Source organism: Dromiciops gliroides, chromosome 1 (genome assembly GCF_019393635.1).
Source record: "Dromiciops gliroides isolate mDroGli1 chromosome 1, mDroGli1.pri, whole genome shotgun sequence".
Lineage (NCBI taxonomy): Eukaryota > Metazoa > Chordata > Mammalia > Microbiotheria > Microbiotheriidae > Dromiciops > Dromiciops gliroides.
Genome location: NC_057861.1, coordinates 674,913,194 through 674,938,154, shown reverse-complemented (window position 1 = coordinate 674,938,154; position 24,961 = coordinate 674,913,194). Strand labels below are relative to the sequence as shown.

The 24,961-nt window shown below is 48.6% G+C and overlaps 1 protein-coding gene across 1 annotated transcript; it reads left to right on the top strand.

The window, feature by feature from the left end:
- The first annotated feature begins 388 nt into the window (after window positions 1–388).
- Window positions 389–24,960, top strand: CAMKV (CaM kinase like vesicle associated). Its single transcript, XM_044004960.1, has 11 exons — window positions 389–570; window positions 18,226–18,333; window positions 18,786–18,917; window positions 19,499–19,573; window positions 20,189–20,327; window positions 21,108–21,228; window positions 21,759–21,834; window positions 21,947–22,083; window positions 22,341–22,419; window positions 23,998–24,085; window positions 24,354–24,960. The coding sequence occupies exons 2-11, from the start codon at window positions 18,239–18,241 to the stop codon at window positions 24,936–24,938; spliced, it is 1,527 nt and encodes a 508-aa protein (XP_043860895.1). The 5' UTR covers window positions 389–570; window positions 18,226–18,238; the 3' UTR covers window positions 24,939–24,960.
- The last annotated feature ends 1 nt before the right edge of the window (window position 24,961 follows it).

Sequence of the window (24,961 nt, the reverse complement as noted above, 5' to 3'; positions counted from 1 at the left end):
ACCTTTCCTTTCTCAGCCTTAGTCTCCTCTTCTGTAAAATGGGTAGGTGGAGGCTTAGCCCTGACTGCTCCCTGCTCCAAGGCAGGCTTTAGAATTCTTCCCTGCATCCCGAATGAAGGAGGGTCTGGAAGGCTGAGGTGAATCGAAAGTTGGGGAAAGGGGTCCTTTCCCGGTCCAGTACTTGGACACAGCCAGAACCTCTCCTGAGAACAAGGGTCGGGGAGGGGGCTAAGCATAATGGATGAGTCACCAGCGCATTTAGATTCCTCCCCACCCCCCACCCCCACTCCGCGCCTAGACCGATGGCTCCTCCCCTACGGGGGCGGGCCCGAATAGAATAAAGCTCCACCCCCTCCGACCCGCCCCCGGCCCCCGGTGCGAATCTTGCGCTGGGGAGCGGCGGGCGATGCTGGAGGCGCGCGGAGCTGGGGAGCGGCTGGACTCGGCGCCGCATCTCCCCCGCCCCGAGCGGACTCTGTCCTGCCGCCAACTGCGGCGTTCCTGGACCCTCCGGAACCCCTTGAGCCTCGAGCCGGCAGCTTCCTCCTCGTGACGGGACAGGCGCTGCAGGTGGGTCTCTGAGACCAGTGGCGGGGTTTGGGGCACTCGCGACTTGGCCCTGACGGAGCAGTGGGGATCTGGGCTGGGTGGGTGGAGGAGTTAAATTCGTTGAGGTTCGAGGTTGGGGGACACAGCAACCGGAGTGGGCTGCGTGTGTGTGTGTGTGTGTGTGTATGTGTGTGTGTTGCGGGGCGGGGGGGGGGGTGTTCTGTGGCTTTCCGGGGCCCTAGAGTGGGAAAAACTGAGTCCCTCTGGGGAGGGGGGCAGCGAAGACTAGCTGTGAAAGCCGAACAGAGCCGCCTGTCAGGCTGAACACGCGGACTCCCCACGGGGTGGGGGAGGGGTGCTTCGGGCCCAGAGAGGGTCTGGGAGCAAAAGTTCTCTGGAGCAGCTCCCCGGAACGAACCACATGTGCTCCGCTATATCCCCTTACCCCATCGCCCCTCCTTATACCCTTGTCTCTGGACATACAGGACCCAAAGCCCTGGGTGCAGAAAGGCTAGCTCAACTGGGAGCTAGATGGTTGTCGACTGACCCCCTTATACTAATAGATCAAAATTCAATTAAATCAGCATTTGTGAAGTGGCACCTACTGTGTGCAGGGCACTCCGGGGTGCCGGGGGGGGTCTGTTTTGCCCATTTCCCTTCTCTTTGCTCGGCTCCCCAAGTTCCATCCCCCCAATCCCTTCCTGTATCCCGAAGGGATCCCCCCCATCTTCTCTCTCTCTCTCTCTCTCTCTCTCTCTCTCTCTGCTCAGACCAGGCACTAATTTCCATGACAACCGGGAGTTCTTTATTGGTGACAAAACGCCCAGGGGGCTGGAAAAGATTTGGGTGGGGGCTGGGAGAGAAGGAGTTAACCCATTTTGGAATCCGGGCTAAGCATCCTCATTCCCATTCTTTGGCCCAGACCTTAGAGGCAGGGTTGTTCCAGCCGCAGCCTAAGGTCTCAGATGGGGCTGGGGGTGCTCACGTGCAGGCCGGGTGCCCATGAGTGCGGGTGTCCATGTGTTCGGGTCGGTGACGGGGGGGGGGGGGGGGAGTGGGGCGTGGGTGCAGACACATGTACACGAGTGAGATGGGGGAGGGGCTAGCAGGCACATGTTTCTGGCTGGGGGGGGAGGGGGCTTGGGGCTCGTTAGTCTGTGCATTCGTGCATCGTGCATATATGTGCACGTAGGGGCTCCATCTATGAGGCAATTTTCCCAGAGTGGAGCCTGAGGCTGGGGGGGGGGGGGGGAGGAGCAGAGATAACTGACCTGTGAAGCTGGAGAAGGGTCTCCAGGTGCTCAGCTTGTTATCTGCAAGGCTGTACATTGTGTGTATGTATGGGTGGGGAGGGGAACATGAGAGAAGGGGGGCCTAGTTTGGGGCCTTTGGCAGCCCGCCCAGCTGTGAACTTCCAATTAGGCCCCTCCCTAGTGTCTTCCACTTTCTGTCCTGAGGAGCCTCATTTCTAGAAAGTCCCCCTCCCACCCCTAGAATCCCTGACAAATGGTCATTCTATACTACCTTTGTCCCCACTTACTGCTCTGCCCAAGGAATTGTGTCTCTCTGCTTCCTGAACAAGCTCCCCCTCTAATGGTGTGGAACCCCCTCCCTCCCAGAAGAGTAGCTTCCTCTTTCTCTCCCCTTCTGTTCCCCACCCCCTCCCAACCCTTCCAAAGGTGGCATTACCCCCGCACTGGACTAGAGCTAAGGTGTTCTCTCTCCTTGGGGAACCAGGGTGAGGGGCAGAGTCTGGAAGAAGGACAGAGGCCTGAGCTTCTCTTTGTGTCCCAACTCCTCCTGAAGCTCAGTCTGTTCTCTATTGGAATCTGAGGAGGCCAGAATATGATGGGGTGGGGCCTGCCAGTGACAGCATGGGACACTTTCCCACCTCCAATTTTATAGGAATTGAATGATCCTCAGGACAATAACTACAGGTAGAAAAGGATAATTGGGAAGCACCAAGGATAGGTACATGACTATAGCCCTCCTAGCAGTCTGGGGGGTGGGGGGGGGAGGCATTGTTTCCTGAAATACAGTCTCATAGTGGAAGTTAGGTCTTGGGGTTCTTATCTCTCCCCCTATGAAATTGATTTCACACTCACCATTCTTGGTGTTAAGCAGTGGGATGTTGTCTGGGGTGGGGGGTAGACAAGAGAAGTGGGGGGAGGTGGGAGATGGAGAATAGATATCCTCCCTACCCTAATTTCTGGGGGCTGTGTGTGTTCAGGGGCTGAGGTTAGGTGGCTGCTCTAGAGAGATCACTGTGTTAAAGGAGTCTGTATTGCCTCTTGGTAACACTACCCTCCCACAATATCTTTGTGTCTGTCTTCTGTCACCTTCTTGGAACGCCAATTCTTCTCCTCCCCTGCCACCTCTCACTGGTGTAGAAGCAGAAAATCTTTCTCTTTGAGAGCCAGAGGCACAGGACAAGGGAGAAACTGAGGCACAGGGAAAGGAATGAGATTACGCAACTGACGTTCCTATACTATCCATTTTCCTTTTCTAGTTCCACTTCCTAACAGATCCCTGGAGGGGAGGGCCTGCTGGTCAGAGGTGGAGACTGAAGCAGCCCTGGTGACCTTATGATTTGTTTTACCCCAGCTCTCAGCCCATCAGCCACACCTCTTGCTCCATAGTTTTTGCTTGGGGATGGGGGTAGGGTTGGGGAGAAAGGGGAGGCTTAGTCTGCTAGGCCTTGGGCCTGGATGATTCTAGGGAAAGTGTTCAGGGCAGATTTGGTTTGGGAAGGGCAAGGGATGAGCAGGGAAGGTGGTGGCTCAGATCTCGACTTTCAAGCTCCTGTATTCCCTCCCCGAACTCTTGCGACATGTTGAAGCTGACGACAAATCCTAGCTATTTTTCCTCCTGAATGTCTGTGCCAGCAGGGAGGAGAGGGAGTGGAACTACAGTGGGTGCTGAGGGCAGAGCTACAGTCTCTCCTAGGTGAGTTGGGACTGACCTGCTCCTGTTTTTCCAATCCGTGGCCCCAATGCAGTGTCAAGAGCCAAGTTGCTTTTTCATCTCTTGGGAGACATTGTGGTAGCAGGGGCTGGAACAGTTTAAAGCAACTGGCTGCTTTTCCTGCTCCCAGATCTGTCTGGCCTGGTTTGGAGGTTTGGTGGGGACCTCATTCCTAGCTCCAGATGATGAGAGTCCAGCACTTTTTCCTCCCACCCCTTCTTGTTTCTACTCTTTCAGATGTGGGGGGGGGCATGAGGAAGGGGAGCAACCAATACTAGAGAGAATGGGAAGGTACCTGGAACAACTTCCTGCCCCTTTCTGTCTTTGAGGGCTGGAAACTCCACATGCTTTAGGGGTCCCCTAAAGTGCTTTGAGATCACAGCTCTGATGGCCTCCCTGCAAAAAAGGGTGTGTTCACTGGCTCTCTCTCCTCCCCTCTGCCCATTCACTCTGCAGCTCTCTTAAGCCATTTTCTCATTTTCTCTCTCCAGTTCTCTCCCTCTACTGCTTTTTCTCATTCTGTGTTACCCAAACTGGTGGGTATGTTCTCTTCCCTTCCCCCCACAAAGTTCCTTGATTTTAATCACTTTGTCTTTCCCTTGCTTTCATACACCTGTTCTCAGTCTCTCCACCCCTTTCTATGTCACCCCTTTGTTTCTCTTTACTTTTAGTCTCTGCCTTTCTCCATTCTCCCACCTCTCAGCCTCTCTAAGAATAACAGAAACTGAGAGTTAGAAGGGAATATTATCTAACCCCTGGCTCTACCTCTCCTCCCCCCACCACCTTCTCACTCCCTAGCCTCCTCCTAGGGTGGCTGGGCTGTGGTGTGAGAAAGAAACCTCACCCAGCAGTGATAGAGTTAGATACCCAACCTACTGATAAACACATCCTAGGTAAGAGGGGGCTGGCTCTCTGGCCCATTAACTCCCTTTCCCCCACCTCCTCCCCTTTTTTTCAAAACTACCATTGCCATAGAAACACCTGCTCATGTTTCCTGATGGATGTTCATCCCCTTTCTTTTCCCTGCTTTCCAGGAGATTCCCCCATGACTGATTGTAAAGTGTATGTGGTGGTGAGTGGCGGGGGTTGGAGTGGGGGGGACTCCCTAATTTCCCTGGGGGAAGGAAACTGTCTAACTGGCTAAGGGAGCAAGGGTCGGATCTTAGTACCATGAAGGGTCAAACTTCTCATCTTAGGTCCACTTTTCTCCTTGTATCCTCATGGAGGGAGAGCTATAAAGCTATTGGAGGGAGCAGGATATGAGGCCTGGTTACCCCACCCCTTACCCCCAGCAAAAAACAAAACAAAACAAAACAAAAAAACAACCCTCCCCAGCCCCAGTGTCTGGGGAAATTGAATGATTGGGAGGATGGAGTCAGAATTATGGGAACAGTTGAATCAACCAAAACAAATGAGAATGAGATCATAGGACTCAGCTGAAAGAAACTTTAGAGATAATTAAATACAACCATTTAATTTTGCAGAAGAGGAAACTGAGGCCCAGAGAGGCTGAGTGACTTAACCAAAGTCACACAGACTATAAACAGGAGAGAAGGCCCTGGAACCAAGGTCTTTTGACACCCAAGTCCAATGATCTTTCCATTACATCATAATACCTACAACACTGACAAAAAGCCAGGAATCTCACTTTACCCATTCCTCTTCCCCTGGAAGGAAGCTGCAGGGGCCTTGACTTTGGACGCTGAGTACCTGGCAACTATAATCAGCTGGAGGGGAGACTGAACAGACCCCCCTGACTTGAACTGCCCTGGACTGTGATGCTCAGGGGGAGACAAGAAGGTTCAGGTAGTCAAATCAGGTCAGTTTTCCCCTCCTGGAGGCAAGGAATACCCTGTTGGTGGAAGAAAGGAGGAAAAGAGGAAAGGGAGAACTCCCTGTGGAGTGAAGGCCCTGGAACAATGTGGGCTGGGTCAGTTCCCTGTGGAGACAGGATAGGGGTTCCTGGGTCCCTAGAGGTTTTTCAGGGTAGGTGGGGGAGGCCACAGGCAGAGATGATATTCACAGCTGCCACTAAATCAGGAGGTGTCGGTAACAGCAACCACAGTGAGAAAGGAGCAGGGGGCCCTCCCTTCTTCCTTCTTTCCCTCTCCGCCTCCCTCCCTGTGACCCAGTGGGAGGGGGAGGCAGTTGGCTGTGTCTTGATAATGCTAACTCATGCAGGGACTGACCCCCAGGCAGCCCCAAAGTAAGAGAGAATGAAACATTTTTGGCCCAAAACCCCCAAAAAACAAAAAACACCAACCCAAGAATAGAGAGGAAGAAAAAGAAAAGGACCTTTTGCTAGTCTGTGGCCAAAGAGGACGGGTAGATCATAGGATTTAGAAAGGAAAGGTATCATAGAGATCAGCGAATTTGACCCCTCCCCTTTTTACATGGAAGAAACCCAGACCCAGAGAGACTTGCCCTCAATAAAAATAAGAAGAGCTGGGACTGGCATCATGGAGAGATAGGTGGGCAGAAATAGACTAGCCTGAAGAGACATACCCTCCCAGAGTCAGCCGGGGCAGGACCCAGGATCTAGGGGCTCAAGCTCCCTCCCTGGGTAAAGGTTCCCTATAGTACAGTAGCAGGTGAGTGACTCACCTCCACCCCAGGGCCAGTCTATGATTCAGAGAAGCATCTTTGGGCTTCGTGGACAAAGAGTTACTCCCACATCCCCTGGGGCCCCAGAGTCCTTAAACAATCCAGAGCTTGAGAGAGATTGGTCAGGCTCAGGCCCTTGACCTTAACAACATCTAAGGCTGAGTTAGAAGTGGTTCATTCCCCACCCTCAAACACACCACATTAAGGGAAGGCCAGCTTGCATTTGGCTGGGAGTGCATCTTAGACAAAAAGAATAGACTCAGCCTATTTCAAGTTAAGGGGAGGGAGTTCCCTATGAAGGGGCAATCTTTGGAGGTCATAGGATTTAGATTTAGGGCTAGAACCTTAGTCCAATCCCAGATGAAGAAATTGAACCCTAGAAAGATTAAGTGATTTGAATACAATCTGAGCCTCAAATCAGGATAGATTGGAATGAATTAGGGCTTGGGGATCCTCTATCAGGGAAGATGAGGACTGGGGGAGGGGGATAATCTTAGGTTAAATCCTCTCTCCCCCTCCGCTTCCAGCTTCTCATTTATTCTATTTTTTCCATTTCCTTTTTTTTTTAAACAAAACAAACCCTCAGGGCAGTAGCACACCATTAAAATATGGAAAACAATCCTCAGCAACAGGCAGGATGTATCCCAGGGAAACAGAGGAGCAGGGATCAATGACAGACTGGCTTCCCCTTGTCCTTGCATCTCTGCCTCCCTTCTTCCCTTCTCTGGCTTTCATAATGGGGAAACTGAGGCCTGGCATGGGAAAGTGCATGCATTTACCTGGGTTGAATTCGTGTCTGTTTGTCACACAGATCTTCTTTTTGTTGATACCCTCACACTTGATTGTGAGAGATGTAGAGAGAGGTCTGGTCTCAGGAAGGTTCTGCCTTTCCCAGTGCAAAAAGTGAGCCAGGCGTGTAAAAGTACACCCATGTGCCTACATGCAATACGGATTATTTGGCTGTAGATCTGTCCTCCTTGTGTTGATATTCAACCATGCAGTAGTAGGAGGTAGAGGCCTGATCTCAGGAGTGTTCAGGGGCTTTCAACAGAGGGACCTCTAACCTCAGCCAACAGCCTAGAGGGAGGGCCCCTAAGCTCTCCAGATAGGAGGGAGGCGTCTGAGATGCAGTTTATTCAATATGCTAATGGTGGCCTTGAGTCCCAGTGTACCAACCGCCCTGCCCCCCAAGGTTGTGATGATAGCACGGGCACTGGGTTTTGTGGTGAACACAGACTTTCCCTGGCCAGCAGGAGGTTAGCCTCCCAAGTTCCAGGGAAGAGGGAATTGGAGGGGGTGGTGAGGTAGAAAGAGGGGAGACCAGACCAGGGACCAGGTTCCAGAGGTGAGAATAGGCTGGGAGGCAGTTGAAGGGGGGCAGGGAGGGAGATTTGGTGAAAGCTCAGTATCTCAACAAGGCATCAATGCAGTTGGGGAGCAGATGGTGAGAGTGGGCGAAGAGTGGGGAGGGGGAGGGGGCATGAAGAGGGCCTTATTGTTACCCTGGGAAGAACCAAAACGCTCCCTGTTGTCTGGCTCCGTGTTTTGTTCCAGTGTCTGAGACTGGCCAGGCTGCAGCAGGAGGGATTTGGTTAGAATGGAGGAGACGCTTTACCATAGCGAGGGCCCTTTCTGTTAAATGCGGATCTTTTCCTGGGGAGTGAAAGACCTTCAGAGAAGCAAAGGCCTCCGACTGAGGGTGAGGTAGGCTCTGTCCTGCCTGAATGCAGGGATGGATGCCCTTCTGTCCATTTGTCCTGAGGGGGTAGAAACTCTGGAGGGCTGCTTCAGGAGAAAGCCTCTATCTCCTCACAGCAGATGGGCTTGTATATTATCTGGGGTCATCAAGATGGGCTCTCCAGAAAGAAGAGGAAGAGGAAGAGATTACATCAGGAGGTGTCAGAGGCAGAGCCTGGGTTTCTACATGATCACAAAAGAGCTAGTTTCTTGTTGATATCTCACTCTTTGCAGACAGTTTTAGCATAGCAGATAAGGTGCTGGACCTGGGGTCTGGAAGACCTGGGTTCAGATTCTACTCCTGACATTTACTGACTGGATAAATCATTTAACCTTTCTGAGCCTGAGACACCTTCCTAAGACTTATCTCCTGGGTTTTAAAAAGATTCGATCTGTGTTGGTGAAAAAAGTTCCCACGCTAAAGAAACAGACAAACTAACAAAATCATAGATACTTGACCTAACATCTGGAACAGCATAGAAGAAAGCACCTTCAAGATTGTCTGATCCAACCTCCCCCACCCCATTCTATAGAGAGAAGACTGAGGCCAAAAGAAGGAATCCAAGGTTATACAACAGGAAGTAAAAAATTGGAATTTGAACCCAGATCTTCTGACTCGGAAGCCAGCATTCTTTCCATTACACCATCTTACCAGTTTCCTTCCTTGCCCACCATTCTCCTGTGCTCATGGTCTTATTCCACAGAACTCATCAAATGCTTGTGTACAGGTGGCACAGGCAGAAGGGGAGACAGGACTGAGTTAGACCGGGTCCCTCCTCTCCAGGACCTTCCAATCTAATAGGAATAAGACAGACACAAACCACTACAAGGTGGAATGTAAGCTGCCTTTAGAGAAGTAGAGAGGTTAATGAAGGGCTTAGAGCAAGAGTTCTTAATCTCTTCTGTGTCATGGGCAACCTACCCAGAATGATGTGGGGTTGATTTTTGTTTGTTTCTTGGATTGGTTGGTTTTTGAGACCAGGTCTCTCTATTGTTCAAACAGGAGGTTCAAATCTGGCCTCAGAAACTTACTAGCTGTGTGACCCTGGACAAGTCACTTAACCCCATTTGCCTCAGTTTCCTTATCTATAAAATGAGCTGGAGAAGAAAATGGCAAACCGCTCCAATATCTTTGCCAAGAAAACCCCAAATGGGGTCACAGAGTCAGACACAACTGAAACAAAGGAACAACAAAAACTCCCTATTGTGTCATGGCTGGGAGTGTAGCAGCCTCTCACAGGCCCAGTTCTATTGCTGATGGACATGGAAGCTTAGACCTGCTTCACTTCCAACCTAGGCTGGTTTGCCCCCTCCTTAGGCAGGTTGGCAGCTCCCTTTTACTGGGGGCTCGCCATTTTGGTACCAAACTTGGTGCAGATGCCCCATTCAGCTTGAGCCCTGCTGCAGCTGAGATCTCCTTAGCCCAAGTGATCTCTACCAGCCCCAGTAGCAAGGATTATACGTGGGCTCACCACCCCCAGCCAGACTAATGGGTTTTTTTAATGCATAAAATAAAATACACAGGATTACAAAGGAAACCCATTATATAAACAGTAATTATATATTTTTAAGCAAGTTCATGGATCCCTGGAGAGGATGGAGAACTCTGTCCTGGTTGTGTGGTAGGAAATCAGAGAGGCTTCACATAGAGGCAGTATTTAAGCTGGCACTGGAAGAAAATGCAGATTTTATTAGGAGGAGGTTAGAGGGAGGACATTCTAGTCAGAAGGAATAGCAGGAGCCCAATGGACAGGGCAGAGGCACCCCTCTGGTGGGAGGGAATATGGGAGCAGAAGGAACAGAGGAAGATAATAGGACTCAACACCATCCTCCACCTCAACTGCTTTAGCAGCGGCAAGTAGAGCTTCTGAGGCCTGATGGGAGCAGTGCTACTGGGACCCTGGAACACAGAGAGGGTTGGGCCGAGGACCTGCATTCAAGAAAACTGCCTTGTGGTGCAGTAGATAAAGCACTGGCCCTGGATTCAGGAGGACCTGAGTTCAAATGTGACCTCAGACACTTGACATGTACTAGCTGTGTGACCCTGAGCAAGTCACTTAACCCTCATTGCCCTGCAAAAAAAAAAAGGGAAAAAGAAAACTGCCTTGGAGGGCTCTGAAGTGTGATTCTTGTCAATTCTCAACTCTGTCCTACTAGAGAGAAGCCAGTCAATCAGGGTTTATTGAGTACCTGCTATTTGCACTCTACTAGGTGCTAAGGATGCAAAGACAGAAATGAGGTAGCCCTTAGGGAGCTTACCTTCAGTGGATGGAGATTGTGTGTGTGTGTGTGTGTGTGTGTGTGTGTGTGTGTGTGTGTGTGTGTGTGTGTGTGTGTGTGTGTGTGTGTGTGTGAGAGAGAGAGAGAGAGAGAGAGAGAGAGAGAGAGAGAGAGACAGGGAGACAGAGAATATGAAATAATACAAGGTAATTTGAAAGGGGAGGGCCTTGCAGATGGGGAGATTAGGAAAGTTCCCTCCAGAAGATGGTGTATACGCTGATCTTTTAAGAAAGTGAGAAATTTGTAGGAGCAGAGATGAGGAGGGGGAGGGGGAGTGTTTCAAGCATGAGGGCTCTGAAGGGGCAGGAGATGGGATGCTGTGGATGAAGAACTCCAAGAAAGTTAATTTGGCTGGACCAAAGATTGTGTGAAAGGAATCAATGTATAAAACATCTGGAGAAGTGAGCGGGGATCAGGTTGTGAAATGTAAAAAAAAAAAAAAACAACTCTGAGACTGAGGTTCCTAAAACAGTGGATATTCTCCAGATCTTGTAATAATGCCTGACTGTGGCTCAAACAAAGAAGGTGCTCAGTTAATGTTAGTTGAATGGAATGGAATTACATGATAGGTTTAGCCTTGTTTTATTACAGTGCCTTTGCTGAAGTCTTCCTCTGCTACCTTATGGTGTGGAGAGTAGCCTTCGGCTCTGGAAGGCTACGCTGGTCTTCCAGATGGATGGAGCTAACAAGCAGAAAAGGCTGCCAAGAAGGCTTGGGTGATGGCATTATACATCTGTTGTTCAAGGACTAGCCTGGCTATGTTCATCACCAGAGGCCGTCCAACAAGTGATGAATTGTTTTGGCCACTGTAATGCAACAAAGACTGAGTCTTGACAAGTGCCCTTAGGCATTCCTTTGCCCATGCCTGTGGTGGGGATGTCCAGATAGAGAGGCAGTACAGTGGATTTACACTTCCCCAGTCTCATGCCAAGGAGAATGTTGTTGTTATTTCATCATTTCAGTCCTGTCAGAACTCTTCATTACCCCTTTTGGGGTTTTCTTGCCAAAGATACTAAAGTGGTTTGCCATTTCCTTCTCTAGCTCATTTTACAGATGAGGAAACCGAGGCAACAAGGGTTAAGTGACTTGCCCAGGGTCATACAGTTAAGACATGTCTATGGCCAGATTGGAATTCAGAAAGATGAGTCTTCCTGACTCCAGGTCTGATATTCTATCCACTTCACCACCTAGCTACCCCAAGGAACATAAGAACCCCGGGCCACTGGCCATGTCATGAACCAGGGTTCAGCTTGAAATCTCCCTTCTTGCTTCCATTTCCATGTGTTCTGTAATTGTTTATCTTTTTAACTAAAAAAATGTTATCAATATCTTTTTTTTAATCGCCTTCCCTTCCAAACATATTCTTCTACCCTCCCCTTTCCAGCAAGTCATCCCCCTGTAACAAGGAATTAAGAAAAACAAGAGCTGTTCAACAAAATTAACCAATGTATCAGTTGAGTCTGGCCCCATAGTCCTCCAGCTCTACAGAGAAGGGAAGGTGGTGCCTTTTCTAGAACTATTTCTAGAGCTCTGGACCCAAAAATGCACCAGACCTTCTAAATGAAGCCTGTGGCAGAGTTTCAAAAAATTACAAGTCCCTACGGGTAAGCCACTAATAGATGGATGCTCCCCAGTTGCCACCATATGGAAGAAGGCAGGCAGCTAGCTGAGGCAGGGGTTTGTTTTTTTGTTTGTTGTTTTTTGGGGGGGAGGAAGGGGTTTTAAGGCAAGCTGGGAGGACTCCCATTTGTGTAGCCCATTCAGGCATCTTAAGTGCTTTTTTCAAAACAACTCTAGGAGACAGATAGCAGCAGGTACTTGATCACAGTCACTCACGTGTCACAGAAGCATCTTTCAAAGCTAGGGCCAGGTACTCTAAACCTGACCCACTGACCACTGTGCCACACCCCATCTCATGGGACCTTAGGTCTTTGTTTATATTCTAATCTAGGGTTAGATGCCCGACAAAGGTCTCGATGCCCTCTTTCTATAGCACTAATCACAAATATCACATGCGATCCATCATAATTGATAGGAATGGATACCAAACCATTTAAAACACTAAAATGAAAGTGAGTTGCCATTATAGGGGGTGGATCGGGGAGGGCAGACCTTGGATTTCATTGGTATAAGGAACCCCCAGAACAGAAGCTTCCTCTGCCAATGCAAATTGGCCAGTTTTTTTATCCCAGTGACCTCAGAGAGTTATCTGGGGGCGCAGAAAGCTGCAGTGACTTTCTTGGGGTTACATGGTCAGACTGTGCTGAAGGTGAGACAAACCCAGTCTTTCCTGACTCTGAGGCAGACTGCTTCACTTACTAGGATGAGCCTAGCCAGAGCAGAGTGACCAGGAGATTATGTTCTATGAGGATCCATGGAAGGAAATGGGGGTTCTTGACTTGTGGAAGAGAAGACTTGGGAAGGGACATGAGAGCTATCTCCAAGGGCCATGGTGTGGAAGAGGGGTTTAGATTTATTTATTTATTCTGCTTGGTCCCAGAGGACAGAACAAAGAGGAATGGGAGGATAATGACAGGGTTTGGCTGAGTGCAAGAACAAACTCCTCTTTCCAACTCCACACCTATGTTCATGTTCTTAATAATAATAATAATAATAATAATAATAATAGCATATATATTATCGTAAGGTTTGCAAAGTTTTATCTCATTTGAGCCTCACAACAATCCTGGGAGCTAGGGAATATTATCACCCCCATTTTACAGATGAAGAAACTGATGCATAGAGAAATTAAGTTGACTAGCTCGGTGTCACACAGGTGTCTGAAGGAGGATTTGAACCCATGTCTTTCTAATTCCAAGTCCAGTGCTTTATCCATGGCTCTTTCCCTTCTATCCAAATCCTATTCCTGCTTTAAGGCTCAGCTCAAATGCCAAGCCCCCTGCTCCATCAAGCCTTTCTTGAGCTCTCTTTATCCCCTTTGAATTACCATAGCACTTGTTTGTATCACTCATATCTTAGTGGTCATAGTAGAATGTATGTTTCTTAAGGGAAGGGACATTTCTGTCTGTCTGTCTGCTGCCTGTTTGTCCCTCCTTCCATCTGTCTATATCTTTTTATCTATGTAGTTATGTAGTTATTTATTTATGGTATATGTGTGTGTGTCCCCAGACCACCTAGCACGGTGCCTTGCTCATAGCCAGCATTCTAAAAATGCTTTTGAAAAAAATAAAAATAACTAAGTAAATGAACGAATGAATGAATGAATGAACAAATAAATAGATAAATAAATAAACAAATAAGTAAATTAATGAATGAACAAATAAATGGATAAATGGATGAATGAATGAATAGATAAAATTGAAAAATAAATAAAAATGCGTTTGAGAGGGGCAGCTAGGTGGCGCAGTGGATAGAGCACCGGCCCTGGAGTCAGGAGGACCTGAGTTCAAATCTGACCTCAGACACTTAACACTTGCTAGCTGTGTGACCCTGGGCAAGTCACTTTTTTTTCTTTTTCTTTTCTTTTCTTTTTTTTTTTTTGAGAGGCTACAGGGGTTAAGTGACTTGCCCAAGGTCACATAGCTAGTGTCAAGTGTCTGAGTTTGGATTTGAACTCAGGTCCTCCTGAATCCAGGACTGGTGCTTTATCCACTGTACCACCTAGCTGCCCCCTGGGCAAGTCACTTAACCCCAATTGCCTCACCCAAAAGAAAATGCTTTTGAGAGTGGAAGGATGGTAAGCAAAAAAACAATTAGAAATGTCCCAAGGCAGAACATTGGGGGGAAAGGGGGAAGGTGTGGAGAGAAGAGGAGGAAATAGAGGACATCAGATAAAACCTCTCCATGTCCCAGAATCAGGAGTGAAGAGGAGGTGATTCTGTGTTGTGAACAGGTTTGACTAGATGCCCTCTGAGGTCTCTCTCTCTTTTTTTTTTTTTTAGTAAGGCAATTAGGGTTAAGTGACTTGCCCAGGGTCACACAGCTAGTAAGTATTAAGTGTCTGAGGTCGGATTTGAACTCAGGTACTCCTGAATCCAGGGCCAGTGCTCTATCCACTGTGCCATCTAGCTGCCCTCTGAGGTCTCTTCTAACAATGAGATTCTGGACTCTGAATTTTCATCCCAGGTCTCTAGACACTGGGATTACTCTAGCCTGGTAGGTGCCCCAGGATCTGAACTATCTGTTTTACAGTGGCAAGATGGTCCTCTGGTTTAGAATTTATCCTACCATGGTTGTTCCTTACTGAGACAGATAATTAAGCGCTATCTGAAATCATACTTTCTTCCTGGGCCCTTGAGAAACCCAGTGCCTTGTTGGCCTCTTAGAGTTTGCTGCTTTTTATTTGTTGAACACTTTCCTATCTGTTGGTCTCACTGGCTGTCGCACTTAGGCGGCGCTCATTTCATACTAAAGTTTCCAAGGGACCTTCAAAACCTTTCATATCCATTGTCTTTATTTCATCCTCCCAACGACCCCTGCAGGGTAGACATTATTATTATTTCCATTATTAAAATGAGGAAACAGGCTCAGGCAAGGTACAGTGACTTGCACAATTAAGTTCAACAAGCATTTATTAAGTGCTTACTATGTGCAAGGTTTTGTACTAGGCACTGGGAATAAGAAGCTGGAAAATGACACAGGCCTTGCCCTCTGAGAGCTTATACTCTAAAAGGAAAGATAAGAACACAAGACACGAGTTAAGTGGAACACAAAATAGAACATGGCAAGGCCAAAAGGGAAATCCTAGTAAAGCAATCAGAGTATAAGAGAGGGAGGTGTTTAATAAATCACCAAAGCCCAGGTCTAAGCTTTTGGTTTCATCTCTATATGGTGTCTGCAACAGGGAAGGCACTTTGGAGATTAAGACTCAATCAGGGGGTCAGCTAGGTGGCACTGCAGTGGATAAAGCACCGGCCCTGGATTTAGGAGGACCTGAGTTCAAATCCGACCTCAGACGCTTGACACTTACTAGCTGTGTGACCCTGGGCAAGTCACTTACCCCTCATTGCCCCACAAAAAACAAGACTCAATTCAACCTGAAGAATGGGGGGAAGGGAATAAGTATTGATTAAGTACCTACTATGCTCCAGGTACTAATCCTTTTTATAAATATTATCTCACTGTGGTGCTATTATCATTTTATAGTTGAGTAAAGTGAAGCAGACAGAGATCCAGGGTTACATAGCTAGTAAGTGTCTGTGGCTGGATTTGAACTCAGGTCTGTACTGAGGTTGGAAAGCTAGGTTGAGACCAACTCCTGGAGAGCTTTGAAAACCAAACAGAAGAATTTGGTCTTGAAACTAAAGGTAATAGGGAACCACTGGAGTTTATTGAGTAGGAGAGTGACATAGTCAGATCTGCCCTTAAGGACAACTACTTTGTAAACAGTGTGGATGATTGGCAGGGAGCAGGGAGATTTGAGGCTGGGAGACCAATTATATGTAAGGGGTAAGGATTTGGCTTTCAAGGGTATCTGATGGCTTCAGGGATAGACATCGCAGAGAGGGAAAGATACAGTACAGAGGCTCTGAGCTTTCTTAATTCCCCTTCTCCCCTCTAGACAGAGGGGTCCTCTGACAATCTATGGGGGGTAGTCTCTGAACCTTTATTCTCTACTGCATGATGGAGCAAGGAAGCTAAGGTGTTCCCCCTAGCCCCATCCATAGCCAAGTGGGCCTGTCCCCAGGAGATGGGGGCGTACAGAGACTCGGGACCTTGCTTCTTCCTTTTTCTTGGGAAAAGGTACTAAGGAGGCATCCCCTTAGCAACAATTTGTTACTGGCCTCACAGGTTGAGTGAGACCTATCAGCAAGAGGCAAGTGCGATATGGGAATGGGGAGGGAGAATAGCTTCTGCCTTAGTGGAAGGAGGATGAGGTCTGTGTTACTGACCCCCCTACCTACTTCTGATGGTCCCTCACTATTGCAGAAGTGATGGGTGTCCCAGCTGTGCTGAGGAAACTGCCCAGAGAGCCAGGGAACCTGTGCTCCACTGGGGACAGATCCTTCCCATGGGCCCTTTTACAGCAGTTCAGGAGGAAGTGGTAAGAATCTGAGCTCCCAGACGTGGCCCCTGGGCCTGTCCTTTAGGGGATAGCTAATCTTCAGTGGGCCAGGGGTTTTGCCTCTGTACCCAAACTAATACTGGGGCAAGTTCCCCCAAATTTCTGTTGCAAAAAAAAATTTACTTCTAGCTTTCTTGTTTATTTACATGTGTAAATTCATTTGTTTATTCATTCAACAAACTCTTCATTAAGTATTGACTATGTGCATGCTCTTGAGGTTGGTCCCGGGAGGAGAAACAGAGATATATTAGAACTCACAGGTAAGACACGCAAACAAATCAATTAATGCAACTTAGCACAGGATAAGTATAAAGTATCATAAAATAAGATGGTCTCAGTCATTGATTGGATTTATATCTTATATGAGAGGTAATCGAGTGTTGTAGATAGTTAGCTGGCCTCAGGGTCAGAAAGACCTGGGTTCAAGTTCTACCTTTTACACATAATAACTGTGAGACCTTGGGCAAGTCACTTAACCTCTCAGTGGCCCTGGCAACTCTTAAGATGAGAAGTTTCAGAAAAGGCGCCTGTCTGCATTGGAAAATGAAAGTCTTCACTGCAGGTTCCCTCTGTCAATGAAATTGTAGGTCAGGTAAAAAAATGTATTATGTATTTATATCCCATGCAACAATTCAAATATTTATCAAAGGCATGTTGTGTACAGAGGCTGGGGAGAAATGCACACTTTGGAAAAGCCCATCCATGAAGTGAACCTCTTATTTGCTCTCAGAGTGTAAGCTGGGAATGGGCCTGACACCCCATAGGCACCCGTATAGAGCCATGCACAAAAAGCTGTTTTAAAAGGTGACCTTGTCTTATTCAATAGATTTGTTCCTGAAAAAGTTGCATATAAATAAAATTTATGTAAATCAAATCCTATTTTAAACCCTCCTTTAAAAAAGCCTGGGAGTGGCATAGTAGAAACAGCTCTGACATCAGAGGACCGAGTTTGAATGTTGGCCCTGCTGCCCACCAGCACCGTTGTGGGGTTCTGTTCCCTCACTTGTAAATGAGGGCATCGGACTACATGATCTGAGGTCTCTTCCAGGCCTAAAGTCTGTGATCTAAATCCAGACAGCAACAAATCCTGCAAATGTGAAGGACCTGTGTGGCAAATCCTTTCTAGAAGAGAAGACTCAAGCCCCAATTTCCTTTGAAAATCTGGATGAAAAATCTGCAGGTTGCTTAACTCAGGGCCCAATGGGACTTTTCTGGATGGCATTGGAAGCTTAGCTGCCTTAGGCCTCGGTGGGCAGTGTGGTCAGAGGCAGAGAGGAATGAGTCCAGGTTAAGCAAGTGCTGGGCTGCAGGCAGGGTCCTGGGAAGGAGGCAGTATATTCAAACCAGTCTCTGAGTCAAAAATACATTCAAGTCAGACTTCTGGGTTGGGAATTACCAACTCCTATTTCTGGGCTCTGCCCAGCCTCAACCTGGCAGAGTGAATACACTTCTTAGAATTGGCATGTTGCTCAAAGTAAAAAGCATGCTCGAGTCAAAAGTGGCCTTGGAGTCAGGAGCTCTTGGTTGGTTCAGCTCAGACATGTATAGGCTCTGCGACCTTGGCTTGTCCCTCAATTTTTCTGAGAATCGGGGTCTTCATTTAGAAAATGGAGATAATGATATTGACATGACTTACCTCACAGGGCTGTTTTTTGAAGAGAGAGCTTTGCACAGCTTAAAATGCTATGGAGGGGGGCAGCTAGGTGGCGCAATGGATAGGGCACTAGCCTTGGATTCAGGAGGACCTGAGTTCAAACCCAGCCTTAGACACTTACAAGCTGTGTGACCCTGGGCAAGTCACTTAAACCCCATTGTCCTGCAAAAAAAAAATGCTATGGAAATAGAGGCCAATTATTATTATTGTTATTATTTTATTATTATTATGGAGCAAATGGTGGAGTCCTGGGCTTGAGAGGCATCTCGGTTTTGCCTGGACAACCAGGAACTGACACCATGGGACAGTTGAAGGATATGTGGTGTTACCTGTGCTGGAACCTAAGAGAAGGCTCATGGGGGATAGTGAAGACCCCATCCTCAGGAAAACTATGCTTTTGTTCTTCCTGCAGACCGGGGCCGGCAATGCCGTTTGGCTGTGTGACTCTGGGAGAAAAGAAGGACTATAATCAGCCATCTGAGGTGACAGACAGATATGACTTGGGGCAGGTCATCAAAACGTGAGTACTGGGCCCTGGAGAAAGGGGGTGGGGCATCTGGAAGAGATGGAGCACCAGTAGGCAAAGAGGAGGAGGGAAGAGGAAGGAAGTGGTCTTGGGGGGATGGAGAAGCAGTATGTGTGTGTTTGTGTATGTGTGTAATACACATACATACACACACATATATATACATAAATATATGTGTGTGTGTATATATGTATATATATGTAGAAAGAGAGAGAGAGGCCACTAGATTTGAAATCAAAGGATCTGAGTTCTAATCCCTGCTCGTTTGTATGATCTTGGACCAATAATTCTATCTCTGTAGGCACTAGTTTTCCTCACATGAATAATGAGATAGCTTGGATTGGATCTCTAAGAGCCTTCCAATTCTAAAATCATTTGATCATATGATCCTAGGGAAGGGGGGCAGGGGGGAATGTACCCAGGCTAAACAGGGCCCTGGGCTGCAGGGAAGAGTTCTGCGAGATCTTTCGGGCCAAGGATAAGGCAACAGGGAAGCTGCATACCTGTAAGAAGTTCCTAAAGCGAGATGGGCGGAAGGTGCGCAAAGCAGCCAAGAATGAGATCATCATCCTGAAAATGTAAGTACTAGAAGACCTCTGACCCCATCCCTGGAACTGAAGGTCAGAAGTGTGGGGGAGGGGCGTATAGGGGCAAGGGCGTGGGGATCAAAAAGAGAAGGAAGAGGATGGAAAAGAATAGAGGCAAGGAGAGGAAAAGATGTTCCGAGTGAGAAAGAGTAAGGATGGTGTCATGGAAATGGACAGAAAGAGTGAAGAGAATGGAGGAGTGTGGGTCAGGAATAAGAACTTTCCCCTCCCTCCAGAGGATCTTCAAGTCCAGATGTTTGGCCCGTTGATTTGCTCTGGTTGGCTAGTCAGTGTCCCTGGCACCTGGTAGTGTTTGGACCCCTGCCTCTACTCCCATGTCTGCCCATTGGTCTCCTTACAGCTCTGCCAGTTTCCCTTCAGGAAGAAGAGCCCCCAGGCTAGCTCCCACTCCCCAAATCCTTTGCAGCAAAGCAGTTTGGGGCCTTTCCAAATATCTGCCTCCTCCTTCCTGTTGTAGCTTGATCTTATCTAGGTATAGACTGGATGGTGGCCTTGGTGGCCCTTCCCAAATCTGAGTTTTTATGATTCCCTACCCCCACCTCTGGCCTTAGGGTGAAGCACCCCAACATCCTGCAGCTGGTGGACGTGTTTGTGACCCGCAAAGAATACTTCATTTTCTTGGAGCTGTGAGTAGGGGAGGAGGTGGAGTCTAGGGTGCCCAATTATCCACCCACCCTTGGCTTAGCCCTGAAGTCTTCCTCTGCTCCCTCCTGCTGCAGCTAATGTCCTCCCCCCACCTCCTGCCCAAAGGCTGAGCTTCAGTGGTGTGAGAGCTCCCTGGCAGACAAAGTAAAAAGATGTCCCGGGGTTGGCAGTGGCCTAGAGAGAACCTGGTCTTTCTGAATTCTTTACCACTTCTACTCTGCCAACTCCCCAAGAGGAGTTCCAAGAGCCTGCCTCTCTCCTGGAGAATGGTTGGCAGGCTCCCTTTTCTGGCATCTGTGCCCCTTTCTCAGGCTCTCTCTAGGCTCCAGCACATGTGGGAACTCCTCCAGATTAGCCAGCCTCCTGCCTCCAAGCTCATTAAGATCTATAGAGTCTTGGGTCAAACTGGGAGCAGCCTAGCTAGTGAAGACATAGTCTGGCTCTGGCATCCGACTCCTCGACCCACACACACAAATACACAAAGCGGCCTCCCAGAGTCTTTCTCCCATCCCTGTCCCTGGGTCCGCCACGTCCAAATTAGGGGGTATCTCAGGAAATACGTGTCAGGAAAGGGCTCAAAGTTCATTGTCTCACAGGGCCACGGGGAGGGAAGTGTTTGACTGGATCTTGGACCAGGGATACTACTCAGAGAGAGACACAAGCAATGTGGTGCGGCAAGTCCTGGAGGCCGTGGCCTACCTGCACTCCCTGAAGATTGTGCATCGAAACCTCAAGGTGTAGCCCTGCTCCAGGATGGAGAAAGGGACTGGAAGGGATGAGTGGCTTGGGGGCTTGTACTGGGGAGGGGAAGGCATTGAGTTGTAGGCAGCTCTCACTTGTATAGGTTTCAAACATTTTCTTTACGCAATTTCCAGGTAAATTTGTAATCTCTGGCTGGCTCTCAGGGTACTTGAGGGAACACAAATTTATATAATTTAGCCTGAGCTAAAGTAATCAGGAAAGCTAATTACTGGAAGCAGTATGCATTTAGATAACAGATAAAAAATGATGTCCAGAAAAATCAGAGAAATGCATTGGGGAATTATCCTTTGGTTTGCATTATTTGGAGGATCCTCTCCATTTACAGAGATAATTGAGAGCTGACTCTATAAGGAAAGGGGAATGGGGAGCTGGGTTGTAAGGGTTTGAAGGCCTGAGAATCAAGGTTGGAGAGAACTAGATTTGAAAGACCCCTAGATTTGGGCATCTCGGTTTGAATCTCAGTTCTACCCTTTCCTTCTTTTGTGGTCTTCCATATCATACCCTCGCTGTACCTCAGTTTCCAACTCTGTAAAATGATGGTAGTAGGGGGAAACTAGATCATTTCTCAGGTGCCTTCTGGCCCTGAATCTATCATTCGATTAAATTCAGGGCAAGGGGAGGAGAGGAAAGGGACTGTAGCTGGGCTGGGAATGGTGTTCCAGTGGTGCAGGAAGGGGTGGGTCTTTGGGGCACCAGGCTATTTCTCAAGAGGATCTCACAGGATCTTCCCCCACTTATGTGGCCTGGTGGTAGCTGGAGAATCTGGTGTACTACAACCGGCTGAAGAATTCCAAGATCGTCATCAGCGACTTCCATCTGGCCAAGCTAGAGAATGGACTCATCAAGGAACCCTGCGGGACCCCAGAGTACCTGGGCAAGGAGTGGGAATTTTGGGGTGGGGGTAGAGAATGTAGAGAAGGGGAGAATCAGGCAGGGTCTGAGGAAGAGAAGGGAAGAAACAACTGGGCTGAGATACCATTCCCAAGCGTTGCTTGGCTGCCCCCAAAAAACAGGTCCCCACCACCACCCTCTTTATTTACTTTTTTAATATTTTAGCCATTTTATTGAAACCTTTCCAAGATTTATCACACATTTCCTTACCTTTTTTAAAGGTAATAAACATTTTTATTTATAGTTTTGAGTTCCAATTTTTATCACTCCTTCCCTCCCTCCCCTCTCTCCTCCTTGAGGCGGTAAGCAATCAGATAACCATGACCCTCTTTACCCTCAGAAAGGCCCTCTGCTCCACACATATCTACATATACTTTGGGACATTTCCCCAAAGGTCCAGGTGGGCTGAGATGAGTATGATGTAGGATGGCATCAGCAGAACCCAGGGGGTAGGGTAAGAAGGAAAACTCAGATGGGGTTAGAGCATGACACTGATGGACTTCATTGTTGCAGCTCCTGAGGTGGTTGGCCGACAGAGGTATGGACGGCCTGTGGATTGCTGGGCAATTGGAGTCATCATGTATATTCTGTGAGTGGGAAGTGTGAGAGGAGAGGGAGGTGAAGGGAAGAGGGAAGGAAAAAGAGTTCTGGCCTTCTGGAAGGCTATACTTAGGGATTCCTCTCCCCACTCTGGACTGTAGGCTGTCAGGAAACCCCCCCTTTTATGAGGAGGTGGAAGAAGATGAATATGAAAACCATGACAAAAATTTGTTTCGCAAGATCCTTGCTGGAGACTATGAGTTTGACTCCCCATACTGGGATGACATCTCACAGGCAGGTGAGAAGGCCACGTGGACCCAAACTCCTGGGGCCTCCTTCTTTGCCTTCTGTTTCTTGTTCCATCTCCCACAATGCCTAGCACATCTCTTGAAACTTCTCAGATTGCTGCTCACTGTAAGGACTCAGACCCACTCTATCCTGGACAATCTCCAGGATCCCTCTGTTCCTCTCTAATGGGTTGTGATACCAACTTCCCCTTTCCCACTCCCATCTCTCAACTGGGACACAAACCTTCTCCTCGTTGGGTCCTTACAGCCAAAGATCTGGTGACCCGATTGATGGAAGTGGAGCAGGACCAGAGAATCACTGCTGAAGAGGCTATCTCCCATGAATGGTGAGTGGGCCTTCCAGCCTTCTTCACTATGTCCAACTCAGAAAATGGGGTATGGGGAAGGGCTCAAGGCTTATGTCCCATAGGACTATGGGAAGGGTGGTGTGTGAGTGCATCTTGGATGAAGGATACTGACCAGAGCCTGATTTAATCAACAGGGGGTGGCACATCTGGGAGGTTGTACCCTACCAGCACTAGAACATTAGGCATCAAGACCTTGGGGTATATGGCCTTGGCCCAGAATGGGGAAAGGAACTAGAGGTGATGAAGGTCAGGGTTGGGAGAGCCATAGGTTAGCCTTGGGGAGAAGACATTTAGTATGGGGTCTACCTTGAATAAGGCAGTGTAGAGTAACTTCTGGACCTACATGTTGGGAGTGGGTTCTAGTTTGGGGAATGGTAGACCTGGGGTTGGTCCCTAATTAGAGGTGGGGAGCCTTCTGGGTTCCCTCTTTTTTTGTGGGGCAATGAGGGTTAAGTGACTTGCCCAGAGTCACACTGCTAGTAAGTGTGAAGTGTCTGAAACCAGATTTGAACTCAGGTCTACTTGAATCTAGGGCCAGTGATTTCCACTGCACCACCTAGCTCCCCCACCCCACCCCCAGGTTCCCTCTTATTGCCAGTACAGGCCACTTTGGTTTCCTTTAAACTCTGTTAAAACTTCCCTGACTCCTGAATGCCAGCTCAAGGCCTGGAGTCTCCTCATTCTTCCTTGTCTCTGAGATGACTTAGTTCCCTGAGTTCAGAGAGCTGTTAAACCTAACTCCTAACTGCTTGTCCTTCAGTGTACTCCTGCTACTACTACTGTCTATGGGTTTCCTTTCCTTGCATCTGATCTTTCTTTTCTATCTCCTGTTTCCACACACTCCAGACCATAAGAGTATGTTTTCTAGGGTTGATTGACAAAGGAAAAGGGTGTGTGCAGATTCAGAAACAGCATGACAGGGTAGGATAATTAGAAGAAGGTATGTAAGAAATCTATCCAGGTCCAGACAGGGTGGCCCTAAAATCCTCTCAGGCCTAGCTCGGCCATCGGGATTCCTCTTGGGGGTAGAATGATAGTAAAAGCGCCATGGCTACTCAAGAGAATGACATCCCGTCTCCAGGGACACTCCAAAACTAAATTTGGGGTTCACCCACCTGTATTTAGTGGATCCACTTTATGATAATCTCGGTTTCACTTAGGAAGCTTCCTGAAGGCAGGTCAGTCTTGTCCTACTATCATATGATCTAACCTAACCTAATCTAACCAAACCTAAAACCTAACCTAACCTAACCTCACCTAGCCTAACCTAACCTAACCACATAGTCCCTTGATTAATTATCCATCTAACTTTTATCTCCCTCTTATCAGAGAATTTTACCACTCTAGGAATGTTTCCTCATCTCTATAAATGAGGAGTTAAGATGTCTTCCAAATCCCAAATCTTATGCTTCTAAATCCCCAGTAGGGATTTATCCCAACCAGGATCCAAACAGGTTGGGAATAGGGGGTGGGCTTAAGCACAGTTTAGGGGTACTGCAAAGGGAAGGGACTGGGCACCAAAGGAACCAGGGCATCCACCTCCTTTCCCTCTTCCAGGATTTCAGGAAATGCTGCTTCTGATAAAAACATCAAGGATGGAGTCTGTGCCCAGATTGAGAAGAATTTTGCCAGGGCCAAGTGGAAGGTATTGGCTGGGGGACCTCTTTCTCCCTCTGTGTAGTTGCTTTCTTTCTCTCCCCCTGCCTCAGATATTTCTGACCCTAGTCCCCACGGATTTTTCTCTTCCCCAAGGACTGATCCTCTGAATTGCTCCTGCCCACTTGCCTTTGTGTAGTCTAGAAGTGGTTGCATGAATAGGGCAAGGGCCCAGCAAGGGTCCTTGGAAACTATTCCTGGTGTCATAGGTTCCTGTGGGTACCTTCTCTCCACCTGAGTTCTTTTCCTCCCTCCAGAAAGCTGTCCGAGTTACCACACTCATGAAACGGCTCCGGGCTCCGGAGCAATCCAATGCAGCTGCTGCCCAGGCTGCTCCAGCCACGGACACTGCCACGGCAGCTGGGGGAGCCACATCTGCAGCTCCCGAGGGCAGTGCCGCCCCAGCTGCAGAGGGCACTGCTGCACCTGCTGCTAAGAGTGGCGACACGCTTGCCACAGATGGGAGTGTCACCCCGGCCACCGATGGGAGTGTCACCCCGGCCACCGATGGGAGTGTCACCCCGGCCACCGATGGCAGTGCCACCCCGGCCACCGATGGCAGTGTCACCCCGGCCACCGACAGGAGTGCTACTCCTGCCACAGATGGGAGTGCTACACCAGCGAGTGGAGGGCGGGCCACACCTGCTACAGAAGAGCACACTACACCAGCCCCCAAAAGCAGCAGTGCGTCTGCTGCCAAGGCAGCTGTGACCCCTGAGCTGGCCCCGGCCCAACCGGACAGCACAGCTTCGGGGGTCCAGTCGGTACAGGCTCCATCCACGTGTAAAGGAGAAGAGGCTGCCAGCTCCGCCCCGGAGGCGAGGAGCGAGGAGACCGGCTGAGCCGGGCAGGGGAATGGGTGGGG